This window comes from Aspergillus eucalypticola (genome assembly GCF_003184535.1).
Source record: "Aspergillus eucalypticola CBS 122712 chromosome Unknown BO83scaffold_6, whole genome shotgun sequence".
Classification (NCBI taxonomy): Eukaryota; Fungi; Ascomycota; class Eurotiomycetes; order Eurotiales; family Aspergillaceae; genus Aspergillus; species Aspergillus eucalypticola.
Window position 1 is genome coordinate 1,216,170 of NW_020290280.1, and position 16,427 is coordinate 1,232,596.

The 16,427-nt window shown below is 52.3% G+C and overlaps 6 protein-coding genes across 6 annotated transcripts; all 6 read left to right on the top strand.

Annotated features, from left to right (window-relative positions):
• Window positions 1-421: 421 nt before the first annotated feature.
• On the top strand, window positions 422-5,341 carry BO83DRAFT_376525 (DNA-directed RNA polymerase). Its single transcript, XM_025530745.1, has 2 exons — window positions 422-1,551; window positions 1,610-5,341. Exons 1-2 carry the CDS (start codon window positions 733-735, stop codon window positions 4,892-4,894), a joined length of 4,104 nt encoding a protein of 1,367 aa, XP_025390828.1. The 5' UTR covers window positions 422-732; the 3' UTR covers window positions 4,895-5,341.
• Window positions 5,342-6,550: 1,209 nt separating this feature from the next.
• On the top strand, window positions 6,551-9,430 carry xlnR (putative C6 transcription factor; the record flags this gene model as incomplete). Its single annotated transcript, XM_025527334.1, has 3 exons — window positions 6,551-6,914; window positions 6,978-9,235; window positions 9,287-9,430. 3 exons carry the CDS (start codon window positions 6,551-6,553, stop codon window positions 9,428-9,430), a joined length of 2,766 nt encoding a protein of 921 aa, XP_025390829.1.
• Window positions 9,431-9,825: 395 nt separating this feature from the next.
• BO83DRAFT_356615 (putative pyruvate formate lyase activating enzyme) lies at window positions 9,826-11,228 on the top strand. The gene is made up of 2 exons (XM_025529214.1): window positions 9,826-10,263; window positions 10,338-11,228. Exons 1-2 carry the CDS (start codon window positions 9,862-9,864, stop codon window positions 11,040-11,042), a joined length of 1,107 nt encoding a protein of 368 aa, XP_025390830.1. The 5' UTR covers window positions 9,826-9,861; the 3' UTR covers window positions 11,043-11,228.
• BO83DRAFT_218637 (uncharacterized protein) lies at window positions 11,128-11,675 on the top strand. The gene has a single exon (XM_025526786.1). The coding sequence runs from the start codon at window positions 11,213-11,215 to the stop codon at window positions 11,579-11,581; it is 369 nt and encodes a 122-aa protein (XP_025390831.1). The 5' UTR covers window positions 11,128-11,212; the 3' UTR covers window positions 11,582-11,675.
• A 1,838-nt stretch (window positions 11,676-13,513) lies between these two features.
• On the top strand, window positions 13,514-14,443 carry BO83DRAFT_386718 (uncharacterized protein; the record flags this gene model as incomplete). The annotated part of the gene is made up of 1 exon (XM_025532680.1): window positions 13,514-14,443. One exon carries the CDS (start codon window positions 13,514-13,516, stop codon window positions 14,441-14,443), a length of 930 nt encoding a protein of 309 aa, XP_025390832.1.
• Window positions 14,444-14,980: 537 nt separating this feature from the next.
• BO83DRAFT_461373 (uncharacterized protein) lies at window positions 14,981-15,506 on the top strand (the record flags this gene model as incomplete). The annotated part of the gene is made up of 2 exons (XM_025537256.1): window positions 14,981-15,242; window positions 15,377-15,506. Exons 1-2 carry the CDS (start codon window positions 15,064-15,066, stop codon window positions 15,504-15,506), a joined length of 309 nt encoding a protein of 102 aa, XP_025390833.1. The 5' UTR covers window positions 14,981-15,063.
• Between the last annotated feature and the right edge of the window lie 921 nt (window positions 15,507-16,427).

The window sequence follows — 16,427 nt, forward strand, 5'->3', positions numbered from 1 at the left end:
TGACATGCACATAAGCTGGGTATCACAAAGGTGTATGTATACATAGTAGAAAAGCTGTAGACAGTACCTCACGGCTAAGTTTGCATGGTGGAGAATAGACTTTTGAGGGAGTCGGACAACCATATTTACTCAGGCAATGGAGAATATGGTGAAGCATGCAGCTCCTGAACAGCTCAGTGCTCTACGCGTTGCTTTAGTGGGCCTGTTCCCATTTGCCATCGAGATCATCGCTGCTGGACGAAATCAATGGAAGAGAACACAGACGAAGCCTCTAGCCAATGAGCGCGTGGGAAAACACCGACGATCTTCCAGAACATCACGTGCCACTCACGTGCCTTATCGCCCAATCGGGGCGGTGGACCAATTTTCACTTCCGTCCGCCGAAGTCTCCGTCTCGACTGGAGATCCGTTTCGCAGTTCTCGCCTTCACGCCTTTTTCACTTCTCTCTCCTCCTCACCATCCTCCCTTTCCTTTCCCTCTTTTGTTCCCTTCCTCGGTCGTTGAAGGGCTGCAGGACGGCTTATCAGATTGGATAGATGTGCATCATCTGATAGGTTTTGATCTGGGTCATTTGCATCCATCCTGCATCTATTTCCGATTTCCTTCTCTACTATATTTTTTAGACGCCCTGTTTTGTTCTGCATCTAATCATCTCCCTTCTTTATAATTTGCAAATAATCAGCGATATACCTCTAATTGTCCATCATCGCGTCTAGCGGTGTTCGTGTATCATGTTGTCCCGTGTTGCTCTTCAGAAAAATGCCTTCGCTCGTCTGCGCCTTGCAAAGGGGCGTTCGGTGTTGCCTTCGCCTGCAACACTGAGACTTCATTCCCAATCGAGTCGGCCCTCCGCTCTCACAAACACAGTTGCAAGCACTCCCCAGGAACGTCCTCGCCGGCCATCCTTTCAGTCGAGTCGAAGCCTCGCCACTGCCGCCGACCAGTCCGCCATTGACCAAGGGTCGTATGGATCTTTCGAATCGCCTGCGTATAACCCCGAGCAGTACTTCGATCACCACCTGTCCTCGTTTTTCTCTCCCCTCGCCCATGAATTCGATCCCTCCTCTTTGGTCATCGTGGATGATGCACTACAAACGAAACCGAAGGTGTTGCGGAGAGTGAAGGGTCTTGGTGGTGATGAAGAAGAAATGCTGGCAAATTTCGATCTTTCATTGAGACTTCACCGCTACGATCGTGCTGCTATTCTCCTTTCCAGACTTAGAGGATGCTATCCCCCAGCTTCTCCTAAGTACCTGGCCCTTCACAACCGCTACCTCGAGGGCATGGTTTCGCAGATGATCTTGACGAGGCAACACAACCTTGTCTTGCCAATGCAGAAGTTTTTCGAAGTTGACCTGCCGGCATCTGGTGTGGTTCCCGACGCGACAACCTATGCAGTTATGATTCGGATGGCCCTGCGGATGTTCCACGGTACCAAGCGTGATCGAGCAGTGCGCAGATACTGGGAATTTGCGAAGAATGCCTCTCTTGAAGAGGAAGTTCTGGCTGCTCCTGTTCTCTCTGAACTGGAAGTTGGTGAGCTATCAGAGGTGGGTTTGATTCAAGTATCTACCTTTGATCATTTTTGCTAATAGCAACGTTGAATAGATCTGTTCCTCCGACATCCAGCGCGTTTCAATGGGTAGCTTGGATAGCAACGCTGTTACCGAAGATCCCCTCACGGATGCAGCCGATCTGCCTGAAGTCAAAGCCGTCGAACAGAAGGGTCTCGGTCTCTCTTCTTTGAGGGAATCGCTTTCGCTGTTTAACGGTTCTTCGAAGGTGTCCGCGCCCGCGGAAGGCGAGTACACAGATGCGGAGTCTCGAGAAATGTACAACCTGTCCAGACAAAAACAGCTCGAAGCCAATTCTATCCAGGCCGCCCTCAACCGCTGGAGGCAAGAGACCATTGACCGACAGAAGGCCGGCCTCAATACTACTGGAAGCGAGAAGCGCCTGGGCAGTATCATCAGTCAATGGCACACCGATCTTGTGTCCAGAATCGAGGCGGAGCTGAAGCTTGTGGAACAATCGGAGGCCAAGCCCCCTCGGACATTGGAGGATACTGAGCGTTGCGAGTACGGCGTCTTCTTGCGTTGTGTTGACTCGGACAAGCTGGCTGCGCTCACCATCCTGAGCGTTTTGTCTTCTTTTGGACGCGGAGGCATGGATTCAGGACTGAAGCTTGCTTCGATCGCTACTGGGATCGGCTCCGAACTTCATGATGAATTCCTCGCTGAACTCACTCTTAAGAAGGAATCTGCAGCTGATGCTGCACGACTCAAAGCCGTTAAGCAAACCCTCTCCCTTCGCAAACAAAAGGATGGTCGGGCAAAGTGGCACACCATTGTCCGAAACCTGGAGCAAGATGACCCTGCCGTTGCTTGGTCAGCTCGTGTGAAGGCCAAGGTTGGAGCTGCCTTGATGAGTTTCCTCTTCGAAGTCGCCAAGGCTCCTGTGAAAATCGACAACTCCGAAACGAAGAAGCCTGAGATCTCCATGCAGCCTGCCTTCCAGCATGCTTATCAAATCAACTGGGGTAGACGTGCTGGTTTCATTCATTTACACCCTGAAATTGTCAAGATCGTCACCAAGGAGCCTACGTCCGATCTCTTGGGTCGTCATTTGCCCATGTTGAGCAAGCCTAGGCCGTGGAAGGGTGTATCCGATGGTGGATACCACGTTTACAAGAGCAACCTGATTCGTACGACTCCCGGTGAGACATTGCAACCCGCTTATGTCAAGGCAGCATTGGAGAACAACGGTCTTGAGCAAATCCGCCAGGGACTCGATATCCTCGGTAACACTGGGTGGGTTATCAACGAAGACGTTTTCAAGGTTATGCTCGAAGCTTGGAACTCTGGAGAACCTGTCGCCGATCTCGCCCCGCTGGAGCCCGAATTGCCTCATCCTCCAAAGCCTTCTCCGGAGGAGGGCTACGAAGCTGAAAAGAAATGGGACAACGACATGCGTGAGATTGAAAACCGCAGAGCCGGTTTCCACTCCCAGCGTTGTTTCCAGAACTTCCAGATGGAGGTGGCTCGCGCGTACAGGAACGAGACCTTCTATCTCCCCCACAACCTGGACTTCCGTGGACGTGCCTACCCTCTCCCGCCTTATCTCAACCAGATGGGTGCAGACAATGCGAGAGGTCTGCTGCTCTTCAGTCAAGCCAAGCCGCTTGGAGAGAGTGGACTGAGGTGGCTGAAGGTTCAGATTGCTAACCTGTCTGGATTCGACAAGGCAAGTCTCTCTGAACGTGAGAAATTCACTATGGATCATTTGGACGATGTGCTTGACTCTGCCAACAAAGGTCTTCATGGCAGGCGGTGGTGGCTGAAAGCCGATGATCCGTGGCAATGCTTGGCTGCCTGCTGTGAGTTGAGGAACGCGCTCCAGCACCCGGATCCCACTCAATTCGCATCTCGCCTGCCCGTCCATCAGGATGGTTCGTGTAACGGATTGCAGCACTATGCAGCATTGGGTGGTGACAAGATCGGCGCTCAGCAAGTCAACCTTGAACCGTCCGATCGCCCGTCTGATGTGTATACCGGTGTCGCTGAGTTCGTTAAGGAAGCAGTTGCTCGGGAAGCTGCGCAGGGCCACAGCGTGGCCAAGTACTTGGACGGCAAGATTACCAGAAAGGTCGTGAAGCAAACCGTCATGACAAATGTGTACGGTGTGACCTTCATGGGAGCCATGAAGCAGGTTCGCAAGCAGCTTATCGATCACTACCCCGAACTTTCCCAGGATCAGAAACACCAGGGAGCCATCTACATCGCACGAAAGGTCTTCGAGGCGTTGGGCACCATGTTCAACGGTGCCCACGATATTCAGTACTGGCTGGGTGACTGCGCCAGTCGTATCACCCAGTCGCTGTCCCCAGAACAGATTGAACAAATTGCCAAGGAGGCTATGAACCCCGAGGATGCGAAACAGATGGAGGACCCGACCAAGAAGTTCCGGTCTACCGTGATTTGGACTACTCCCCTTGGCTTGCCTGTCGTCCAACCCTATCGGGTTCGCAAGGCTCGCCGTATCTACACTACACTCCAGGATTTGAGCATTGTTGATGGCAGCTCGGGTGATGTGGTCTCTAAGCGTAAGCAGCTGCAAGCCTTCCCCCCCAACTTCATCCACTCTCTTGATGCCACCCACATGATGCTGTCTGCGATCGCATGCCACCGCGCCGGGCTTCAGTTCTCCGCCGTTCACGATTCTTTCTGGACTCACGCCTGTGACATCGACTCGATGAACCAGCTGCTTCGTGAGGCGTTCGTGCGTATGCACTCGGACGACGTGGTCAAGAGGTTGGCTGCAGAGTTCGAGGTCCGGTACAGCAAGAATCTCTTCCTTGCCAAGGTGGACGCCAGCAGTGCCCTGGGACAGAAGATCAAGGCCCTGCGGAAGGGATCGAAGGCTTCTCAGAAGGCCCTCAAGGTTCAGGAGCTGCTGGAGGAGCACAAGCGACAGAAGCTCTTGCAGGCGGAGGACCCAGAGCTACAGGCTCAGGGACGTGCCATGGTGACCCCGGCCAGCATTTTCGAGCAATTTGGAAGCGACGAGGATCTGGCGATCGCCAGTTCTTTGGGAGAGACAGCGGTCGGCCACGTGCCGGAAGACCTGGCGGCTGCGGAGCGCAAGATCTCCGGTATGGAGGCTGACCCTACCGATCCTGCCATCGAGACCCTGTTCCAGGGCTTCGATAATGTCCTCGGAGCGAAGGCAGATCCCCACGAGGAGCTGCCTACGGAAGAGTCGGCACCGAGCAAGCGCAAGCAGGCCAAAAAATCGTATGTGCATATTTGGCTGCCGTTGCGGTTCCGTGCCGTCCCGACCAAGGGTACATGGGACGTGACGCGGATCCGCGACAGCAAGTACTTCTTCTGTTAAGGCGGGAACGCCCTGGAACGCTCGGGCGCATTTGCCTAGGCCGGGGTCAGTTCGCGCGGGCCACGGCTGTCTCTGCTTATGGCGCTCTGGCATGGAGCTTGGTCTCGGTAGGACCGTGTCCTGTCCTGATTCTTCTCCGGATGTCGTCGCCTCTTGTACATTTTATTGACCTTCTGGTGATCTCACATTTTCGGGTTTTCCTACAATACGTATAATAACCCGGTGGGGATCTCTCTCACTTTTTTTTTAATACCTGGTTCTGGTTGTTTCTAGCATGGTTATACTGCATGGGATTGGGATGCATGAATGAACGTGTATAGTGTTGTTTCAAGTTGTTTGATATCATTGTGTTGGCATAAAAAAATGGGAACTGGTGTATATATTCGGGATGGAAATTCTTGACCACATTGTATATATGAATATGAACTATAATGCACAGAAGTGAATGTGAATGATCTTGTGAGCAACGTAAAACCTCCCATTGGACGTGACCCGCACGAGGGTCGGAGATAAGCTGACGTGCAGGGCGTAGAATTAATTGCCTTCATTGGGAGCGAACCCTGCATGGGCCGAAAGTCTGGAGAGAGTTTTTAGTCGGTTTGATTGAGGAGTGCGGAGAGCCAACGGCTGCCGGTTGCTTGCCTGCTTCTTTCTCTCTGTCTCTCTCTCTCTCTCTCTTTCCCCCCTCCCCTCCATCTATTCGATCAGCTTTGTCATTGGCCCAAGGACAGCATGGCTCATCAATGCATGCAGGAGAACCGTCCAACGTGTTTGGTCACTCTCCGTGGGATTGCATGATGGGCAACAAAAGCATTGACCTGACGATCCGGAGAGAGCCCCGGCTTGGTGGCCTCCGTCTGGTGCTTCCCCGCCTTTTTCCCCTGCAATTCTGCATCCCCATCCATCCTTCTTTTATTTCCTTTTGCCTCGTTAGGTTGTGCTCATTTCCCCCTCCCCCTCCTTCTTACTCGTCAGCTATTCATCAACAGCATGGCGTGAGGGTCTGCTATTAACTGCTCGCTGTGTTCACTGTCTGATGGTCTGACCCGACCGTGGTGTCTGTGGTGAGAGAAGAAGAAGAAGAAGAAGAGATCCGTGTCAGGTCTTTCTCGTGGGTTCTTCACCTTCCCCGGACCTGCCCACCGAACTAAAACCAAATCACCTCCCCCAACTGGTTAGTTGCTAGCCTGTCTTTCCTTAGTTTCTGCTCGGCCTGGTCGCTTCTCCGGCTGACACTCTCCTCTTCTGCTGCTGCCTTCTAGGTCCCTGTTTTTTAGTCCGTGTTTTAGTTGCCCCGCAGACTGAATCGGCAATGCCGTGGAGTTGATCGCTTCTTACTTTCCTTGCGACCGCTTCTCTGCTTCCTCGTCTTTCCCTCCTGCCTGCCCTCCTGGTCGTGAATCGTCTGCCTTTCGTTCAGGGTCCGTCGCTCCAAGTGTCGCCTTAATCTCCTCTCCCGCTAGCGTAGTGCCCTTTCACGCTTGGGGCCTTACGGCCCTTCCATTCGCCAGCGGTCTGACTACCTCATACCCCGACGACCGGGGTCTTCATGACCCGCTGGGTTGACTGTTCCGCCCGGTGAGGATGTCAACCCCCTCGATTCCTCAATTTCCCAGTCCATTCTCTCCTTTCTCTTCCGGATCGCAGTCGACGGGGATGGCGCCGTCTCAGACTGTCGGGTTGGATACGCTTGCCGAGGGCTCGCAGTACGTCCTGGAACAATTGCAGCTGTCGCGAGACGCCGCGGGAACTGGTGCCGGCGACGGCGCCACCTCCACTTCCTTGCGAAATTCCATGTCGCATGCGAAAGATCAACCACTTTTCGACGACGAGAGAAACCAGAGCGCTGGTTCCGGTTTCAAGAACACTCTGCAAAGGGATCCCCTCGTTGAGGCTCGCTCTACCATTCGCAAAAACTCCTCGTCGGCTCCAGTCCGCCGCCGAATCAGCCGTGCGTGTGACCAGTGTAACCAACTCCGAACGAAATGCGACGGGCAGCATCCGTGCGCTCATTGCATTGGTAGGCTTCCGCTCTTTTCTCCGATGCCGGCGACAGGCTGGGCGCTTGACTGACGTGCTGCAGAATTTGGATTGACCTGCGAGTATGCGCGAGAACGCAAGAAGCGCGGCAAAGCGTCGAAGAAGGACCTGGCAGCGGCAGCGGCGGCGGCCACTCATGGGCCAAATGGTCATTCAGGGCAGGCCAACGCGTCGCTGATGGCTGAGCGGACGTCTGAAGACAGCCGGCCAGCGCAAGACGTCAACGGCCGATACGACTCAACCTTTGAGAGCCACCATATCAGCTCGCAGCCCTCGCATATGCAGCATGCGAACAATGCCGGTATATCCGGTCTGCATGACTCCCAGACGGCGCCGTCGCATTCGCAGCCATCGCTAGGAACGACCATCGATGCGATGCATCTAAGCCATTTTAACACGCTGAATGATTCCGGTCGCCCGGCGATGTCCATGTCCGACCTTCGATCGTTACCCCCGTCCGTCTTACCACCTCAAGGACTGAGTTCCGGGTACAACGCGAGCGCATTCGCTCTAGTCAATCCACAGGAACCGGGCTCACCAGCTAACCAGTTTCGCTTGGGAAGCTCAGCGGAAAACCCAACCGCACCGTTCCTCGGTCTTTCGCCTCCAGGGCAATCGCCTGGATGGCTCCCTCTTCCTTCGCCATCTCCTGCCAACTTTCCTTCTTTCAGCCTGCATCCGTTTTCCAGCACTTTACGATACCCTGTTTTGCAGCCGGTTCTGCCACACATCGCCTCCATTATTCCGCAGTCACTAGCGTGTGACCTTTTGGATGTTTACTTCCATAGTTCCTCCCCGTCCCATCTGTCTCCGTCGTCCCCATATGTGGTGGGCTATATATTCCGCAAACAGTCCTTCCTCCACCCGACGAAACCCCGAATATGTGGTCCCGGTCTCCTGGCGAGTATGCTCTGGGTAGCCGCGCAGACCAGTGAAGCTCCTTTCTTGACATCGCCGCCCTCGGCTCGGGGCCGTGTATGCCAGAAACTGCTGGAATTGACGATCGGTTTGCTCCGACCGTTGGTCCATGGCCCTACTACCGGCGAAGCATCCCCCAACTATGCGGCGAACATGGTTATTAATGGCGTCGCTCTGGGCGGATTCGGAGTTTCCATGGATCAGCTGGGCGCGCAAAGTAGCGCCACCGGGGCCGTGGATGATGTGGCGACCTATGTGCATCTTGCGACGGTAGTGTCCGCCAGCGAGTACAAGGCGGCCAGCATGCGTTGGTGGACTGCGGCGTGGTCTTTAGCGCGCGAGCTGAAGCTAGGCCGTGAGCTGCCACCCAACGTCTCTCACGCACGACAAGATGGAGAGCGAGATGGGGATGGCGAGGCGGATAGGCGGCATCCTCCAACCCTTATTACATCGCTAGGCCATGGACCGGGAAGCTCCGGCATCAATGTCACCGAAGAGGAGCGGGAAGAGCGCCGGCGCCTGTGGTGGCTCTTATATGCGACGGATCGGCACCTGGCGCTGTGCTACAACCGCCCCCTCACGCTGCTGGACAAGGAATGTGGCGGGCTGCTGCAGCCGATGAACGACGATCTGTGGCAGGTCGGCGACTTTGCGGCGGCTGCCTACCGCCAGGTCGGACCACCCGTTGAGTGCACGGGTCACAGCATGTATGGATACTTCCTGCCGCTGATGACGATTCTCGGAGGGATCGTCGATCTGCACCACGCCGAGAACCATCCACGCTTTGGCCTGGCGTTTCGCAATAGTCCGGAATGGGAGCGTCAGGTCCAGGACGTTACGCGGCAGCTGGACACATACGGGCGCAGCTTGAAAGAGTTTGAGGCGCGCTACACCAGCAACCTGACTCTGGGGACTGCGGATAATGAACCTGTCGTGGAAGGTGCCCATTTGGACCACACGAGTCCTTCAGGCCGTTCCAGTAGCACTGTGGGATCACGGGTGAGCGGGTCCATCATGCACACGAGGATGGTCGTCGCCTACGGGACGCATATCATGCATGTCCTGCATATTCTGCTCGCGGGCAAGTGGGACCCAGTCAACTTGTTGGAAGACCATGATCTGTGGATCTCGTCGGAGTCGTTTGTGTCGGCCATGAGCCACGCGGTCGGTGCGGCGGAAGCAGCAGCAGAAATTTTGGAGCATGATCCAGATCTCAGCTTCATGCCGTTCTTCTTCGGGATTTACCTGCTACAAGGTAGCTTCTTGCTGCTACTGGCGGCGGACAAGCTGCAGGGCGATGCCAGTCCAAGTGTTGTGCGGGCATGCGAGACGATCGTGCGGGCGCATGAGGCGTGCGTCGTGACCTTGAACACAGAGTACCAGGTAGGTCTTTTGTTTATTCCCTTATTAGTATTGACAACTAATGCCATATAGCGAACATTCCGCAAGGTCATGCGATCGGCGCTGGCGCAGGTTCGAGGACGCATCCCGGAGGACTTTGGGGAGCAGCAGCAGCGCCGACGCGAAGTGCTTGCGCTATACCGCTGGAGCGGCGACGGCAGTGGGCTGGCACTGTAGCGCGGTGATACAGCTGACGATGATATGTGATTTATGGCGCGCATTGACCGGTCAATGGCTTCTTACATTCTATCTGATACTATTGGATTTGCTATCTACTCCGGGCTTATGCTGGCTTCATTGTCAAGGGGATGGCATGGCGATGGAAGATATGCTTACTTCGTGTTGATATGGATTCGTACATATACTTGGTGATATATGTGGATATTCGTGACATGTACACTATGCGTGATGCTGATTTTGATACTGATACTGATACTTTGATACCTGGTCAATCTAATTGCTTTCCAATGATTCGTTGTGCAACAGCCGAGGTATGACGCCATGGCTGAGATAAGCTGCCGATAAGCATGCATCGGAGAGCACCAAAACCTTCATACAAACAATCACCTGAACCACCGCAATGACAATACCATAGTAATCCCTTAAACATGACCTCAATAACACGCTCCCTCCGCCATATCCACCCCTCTTCTTTCCTGCGACCCCCACCCATAAGTACCTATAGATATACCCCAAAACGCCACCTCGGCATCCCCCCGGCCTACCTCCTTGACGACTACATCCCCCGCTACCAACTCCTCTCCTCCATCGACGCCTCCAAAAAGCGCTCTCTGGCCTACGCCCACTTGCAGAACTGCAACCTCTGTCCGCGCCGCTGCGGCGTAAACCGTTTCCACGAGACGGGAATGTGCCTGATCGGCGCCGAGACCGCAAAAGTGAATACCATCGCCCCGCATCGCGGCGAAGAACCCTGCATTCAGGGGTTTCATGGCTCGGGGAGTGTGTTTTTCTCTGGCTGTAATATGCGGTGTGTGTTTTGTCAGAATCATGTAGGCTTCCCCTCCCCTCCCTTTGATACAGGATGCGCATTGAGAGGGTTGTGTTGATCATGGGAAATGTATAGGATATAGCACACAAAAAAGCAGGACACGATCTCACGCCCACCGAGCTAGCAGAGTGGTACATGAAGCTCCAAACAGTCGGACACGTGCATAACATCAATCTGGTGACGCCCGAACACGTCGTTCCACAAGTTGTCCTCTCGATCCTTGATGCAAGAGACATGGGATTGAAGATCCCCATCGTATACAACACCTCCAGCTTCGACTCCCTCGACTCACTACATCTACTCGATGGATTAGTGGATATCTACCTCCCCGACTTCAAAGTCTGGAAGGCAAGTACCGCGAAGCGACTCCTCAAAGCGGAGGAGTATGTCGAGACCGCGAAAGAAAGTATCAAGGAGATGCATCGGCAGGTAGGGGATTTGAGTTTCACGTCCGATGGGATTGCGAAGAAAGGGGTGTTGTTGAGACATTTGGTAATGCCGGGCTTGGAGGATGAGGGGAGGGAGATTGTAAGATGGTTGGCGGAGAATGTTTCGAGGGATTTGTATGTGCATGTTATGGAGCAGTATAGGCCCGATGCGTATGTGGGGAGGAGGAAGAGGGGGAAGGGTGCAGATGGAGATGGGGATGGGGAGGTGAGGTATAAGGAGATTAATCGTGCTGTTAGGGAGGAGGAATGGAGTGGGGTGAGGGAGGCTGCGGTGCAGGCTGGGTTGTGGAGATTTTGTGAGGTTAATGAGATGGGGGGGTTCCATCTTTAGGAGGGTTGATTGATGTTGATCTAGATGTGGAGTATTGTTGTGGTCTATGTATCAGGCTTTCCCCCAAAGTAGTAGGCCGCAGTCCCGAAATTCTGTACTACTAACTGCTACAAGTTATATCACCATGATCTCGCTACCAGAACAGATTACCAGCTGAACTTCTCATTATAATGAATGCTGCACCACCAAGCTCCATCCATCCAGCTGAACACATACTACCAACAGCATCATCAAAATGTCCACCCACCCCTCTCTCCCAAACGTCCACCACCCTAGCCCTAACTACTCAATACCCACCCCGTCCATATCGCGGAATTCAAAACTGCAAACGAGCCGTCCTATCCCTCTACGACCACATCTACCCTCACCCAGACAACACCACGAGCCAATACCTCTCCTACAACAATATCACCCCAGCCTCGTTCCACTCCCTCCGCCGATTCCGCCACCACCTAGAAATACACGTCCGATTCACCTACTTCCCGGATATCTCCACCGTCCTCATCAAAGTCCAAACACCCATGACAAGAAGACTCTGACTGATTCTCAATTAAGATACTAATGTCAGTCTGAACATCATGGGAGTCGATCTTGATGAGCGCGAGGAACCGTTTGATCCTGTCATATACACGTCGGCAACGGGATCGCAGAAAGAGGCAGTTTACACTCATAAGAAAGGGCTGTTAAGAACTACTGATGAGATGAATTGGCCTAATTGGGTTATTGAATGTGGACTAACAGAGTCAGAGTCACTATCCCGATTGCATCAAGATGTGAATTGGTGGATTGGATGCTCTGGGGGACAGGTACTGTTGGTTTTTGGTATTCGTGGTGTCGAGTCATGAGAGGACACTCACGGTTGAGAAGTACTTTTCCACAGCAGCTTAGGCAAGATAGTGGTGGTCCGGTTACAAGGGCTAGGGCTGCGGAAGGTAGGATGCCGCAGCTTGTTTCGAGGACTGTTGTTGATTTGAAGGTAAATCCACCTGCTGTGGAAGGGCCGCCGGTGGTTCCCTTGAGTTGGAGAGAATGATTGGAAGACAGCCTGTTGGACCGGGTGAGTATGATGTCTTGTTTGGCGTGGCGGATCTGATATACCGTTTTCTGATAAGCCGTTATTGCTCCGTACTGGAGCGAACGGATCTAAATCTAACATCTAACAAGGGATCAAAGATAAATAGAAATCAAAAGAAGAGGTCTTTCATTTGCTATGCCAGCTTATCTTTGTAATTAAGTAACCACTCACGGTTGACACGAGCTGCGTCGCCGCCTAAAACGTAGAAGCCTTTATAAACTGGGTAATAGTATTAGCCACCATCTTCGATCCACACAGTTGGTCTCTTTGGGATACGATTTGCGCGAATGTCGCCGTGGACCGTAAAATCACGTTTCCACCGTTGGCCGCGGGTATTCGATGAAATGCTGGTATCATGCATAATTACATACACCCAGGCGTCGCACAGTTGGGTGTTTGATAGTGGCGTGGTTGCCCACCCTCCAAGAGGAGCATCCATCGGCCAGACTGCTTGATACGTAGCCCAGCGATTTTTAATAGCAAGAGCGGGTGATCCTTCTTGCATGGGCATGTCAGGCCCAGGTAGCATGCCGTTATACTAAACGGGTGGTGGGGTATAGTGAAGCAGGTTCCCTTGGTATGTATTCAGCGCCTTAGCCATTGCGGTTCGGTCGGCGGCGGTGACTGTCCGTGGCGCTGGAGCAGCCATGTTTGACGCTTCATACGAGTATGATAGGTTTGACGCTCCAGACGAGTATAATAGGGCCAGTGACATAAGCATACTGTAAGCTTTCGGGACTGACCTTGGCAGTGATAATTTTGACTTGATTTTGGGGTGATCGATTGTCAGGCAGAACGAGGCGAAAGGCACAATTTAGACGAGTAGCAGACGAGGGGACGAGGTACCAAACGCGTAGGAGGCGAGGTACCAAACGCGTAGGAGGCGAGGTGGCAGCTACAACAACACTGCAAATGACAGAGTAGATGATGCAGCAAAGAACAGAGTGAAGGACGTGGCAAGCCACACAGCTAACGACAGTGCCAAACAAGATGTCGGTGACGATGACTTAGTTGGTAGACAGGGGAAGATGCAGCGGGCGCCCCTTCCTCTTACAGACGATGAAGGTCATATACCTGACCTGTTTAAACAATACTAGATGAAGAAGCGGAGGGCAGCGGATGCTGCAGAAGTAGTGAATGTAGCTCTTTTCAAAACCGCTGTAGAGGCAGTGAATGTGGCTCTTTGCAACATGTCTTATTCTGGCCTCACTTCTGACCTCACACCTCACATGTCTGACCTCACTTCAACCCTCATCTTACTTCGCGCCTCAACTTCCACTTGCGACCTGACCTTCCCTTGTTCCACACTCCCATCACTTCGTAACGTACAGCATTTCCTAGTTGCTTCGCGCTTGCTTTCCCAAACCCGCTAACTAATTAACCAAGCTCAAGCAAGATGTCATCCCGTTCAATTACAGACCGCGAGGATGAGGAGTCCACTCCTCTTACTGGAGTAACAGACATCGTATCAAGCCCATCTGCGAACATCATGTCGTCTTCGACTATAATGCCTGCGTCAGCCACCTTGGCATTGACCGAACTTAACCCGCCTCGTACGTTTGTTTCGGCCCTTTGGGCTCGCCTGAAAGACAGAGATGTCAATCAGGTTCTATCCTACAAGCACGTACGACCAAGTGCGTTTGTTTACCTGGAAAAACATCGCTACCAGCTCGGGACGTCTGTCAGGTTCACTTACCATGAAGATATTGAAACGCTCCTGATAAAGATCCCCCTGGAACGACACGAGGGAGCCCATCGGTGCATAGCGGAGGACACAGCAACCATGTTGAGTAACATGGGTGTTGAGCGAAATGAGCGTTGGCCTACGGGTGCTGCAACGTTCAAGATATCCACAACTTCCGAATCGGCCAAAGAAGGCGACAGCTCGTACAGGAATTGCATCCTGAGACCAAACGAAGGAGACTGGCCCCACTGGGCAATCGAATGCGGGCTGTCAGAATCGTTACCTCACCTGCATATGGCTGTGGATTGGTGGATCGGGAATTCAATGGGGCAAGTTAACCTGGTCCTGCTTATGAACATTTCATGGGCAAGAAAAACCCTCACCATCGAGGAATACGTCCCGTATGCACGGCAAGGTCCGCGAACGAGAGCACAAGCGGCCGGTGCTGTTTATGTCTGTCGGTGCGTTTCCAACATCATCATCAACATGAAGGCCAACCCCCCCTCCGTCCAGGGTGCCCCGCTAATCCTGGAGTTTGAGAAAATCGTCGGACGGCCTGCTGTTAATCGAGAGCGGGATGTAGTTTTTGATTCTACTGCGCTGCTGGCAATAGCGAGGGGTGTTTTTCGAGGAATGCCTTAGGTTGGTCGAGGTTGTGAAAATCGGGGGATTGGGGAAGAAGAACGCCAGTTGAGTCAGTAAGGTGAAGGGTATTATTGTCACCATTTTCATGGTCGCTCCGAGTCAATAGACCGATTCACAGATCCTTGGTAAATTGCGTTTAGTCGATTCAATCAGGGGATATCTCATTGAGCAGTAAAGGAGACACTTCATTGAAGCATACCAGTTAAAGGGACTCTAGATGAATATAGTGAAATCATCCTGTGAAGTACCCCAGCACTATCCTCTCAATAACTTTCTCTACTTGTCTATAAAAGCTACGTCTGCCACCCATCTTCATCGTTCTCTTCTTCAACTTCCTCCCTATGATGCCTTACAAATGTAGAAAAGCCTTTATCTACTATATCTATAATATATCCCGAGTTATGATAGACATCATTTAAATGAATATATCGGGAAGTTCATCCTTCCTCGTTGATATGCGGCTGCTTTAGCCATTCATATACTGTTCATCCAGATTATCCCCACAATACCAAGCAAAGCCCAGTCCCAGAACTAAGAGGTGGAGGAGTTCAGCGATGCCGAAGACGAGGCAGCGCCAAACGCGGCACTTCTAGTCCTTCTTCAACGAAATCACGCACATGGTGGAGGGTACCGGTCTCAAATTGGTCCTCAACAAGACTCACCTTGTCGCCGATCTTAAAAATGGGCGACAATATAACGCCTATACCGATGATGCGCTGAGAAGGGCCGGTGACTTGGAGCTACCAGAAGAAAAGTTCCGGCATGGTATCAAACATACATCTCCAGAGTGCCGGATGTGAGTATCAATTACCCGTGATGGCTGAACAAGACGCCATGATATTCTCGCACAGAATTGGAGAAAGCTAGATGACACAGGTTGTGAATACACAAACCCGAGTAAGACAATCATCGTGAAACTCCTGTCCCTAGGCTCTATGTCATCCAGGAGACCGACTACAATCAGACCAGATCAAAAAGGACAGAGCATAGCCCAGCACAGCTCCTCGGCTACATGGCAATTGACTTGAGAGTCCTTAGCGAATGGAACCCGCGAGCTTGAGGCCCAGGAGGCTATGATATAGGGTAGGGGATGTGGTGAGGGGACGGTATATCGTCGGCGATATGTTAATAAGATAGCTTGGGGGTATGGAAGAGACCATAGTGGCCTGTTTCTCACTGAACGTTCAAAATTTTATGGGTTTAGATCCTACGGTATCCATCCTCGCATATCAAGGACTCCAAGTATACAAACAATCTTTATCTCCCTATGGGTGCCATCTTCTCCAGCAAATCGACAACAGCTACACGAGCCATTCATTTTCTTTTGAGCATGCCATAGAACTTCGAAATGACCGAAAATTCTTGGTAAATAAAGCCCGTTGTATTTACGTACTTCGCGAAAATCAACACTCTAATCAAAATGACTCAGTGTGGGCCTTTGGGACAGCAGCACACATGATTGGCAAGGACAAACCGACTGTCGTCTGGGAATATATGCTTCAGATCAATAGAAAAGAATCGTTAGGAACTGCAAATTTGAAGCAGCGGTGCTGTTCTCCTAGTCCACCAAAAAAGGAGACATTGCGTTCAAAGCTGGCCACTGAGTCGAAGCGACGTCAATTAACCCCTCTAGGATATCAAGACAGGATGATCAGAAGCGGTGATGTATATGTTGTGCTTGTTATCTTTATAGAAGGTAATGCTCCTCAAGACACTCGATTTTACTAATCACAGAAAGAGGCTGATTCTACATACAAAAATGAAGCATTGAGTCCAAGTGACCAGCTGGAATGGCCACATTGGGGGAGGAATGTGGGCCATCAGAGTCATTTCGCAATAGTGAGAAGACGTGGATTGGTAGATAGGAAACACGGGGAGCGAGGTCTTCCTAACATTAGTTTGGACTTGGGTTAAACGATACTAACAGGACACTCATACTTACAGAAGTCTCAACCATTGCAAGATAGAGATCTCGGCCTTC

What these genes read in the sequence shown, in the direction of transcription:
- BO83DRAFT_376525 (XM_025530745.1), top strand. Translation starts at nt 733, where the DNA reads ATGTTGTCCCGTGTTGCTCTTCAGAAAAATGCCTTCGCTCGTCTGCGC. An exon ending in AAGTTGGTGAGCTATCAGAG is followed by an intron (nt 1,552 to 1,609) that starts GTGGGTTTGATT and finishes AACGTTGAATAG; the next exon opens with ATCTGTTCCTCCGACATCCA.
- BO83DRAFT_356615 (XM_025529214.1), top strand. Translation starts at nt 9,862, where the DNA reads ATGACCTCAATAACACGCTCCCTCCGCCATATCCACCCCTCTTCTTTC. An exon ending in GTGTGTTTTGTCAGAATCAT is followed by an intron (nt 10,264 to 10,337) that starts GTAGGCTTCCCC and finishes GGAAATGTATAG; the next exon opens with GATATAGCACACAAAAAAGC.
- BO83DRAFT_218637 (XM_025526786.1), top strand. Translation starts at nt 11,213, where the DNA reads ATGAATGCTGCACCACCAAGCTCCATCCATCCAGCTGAACACATACTA.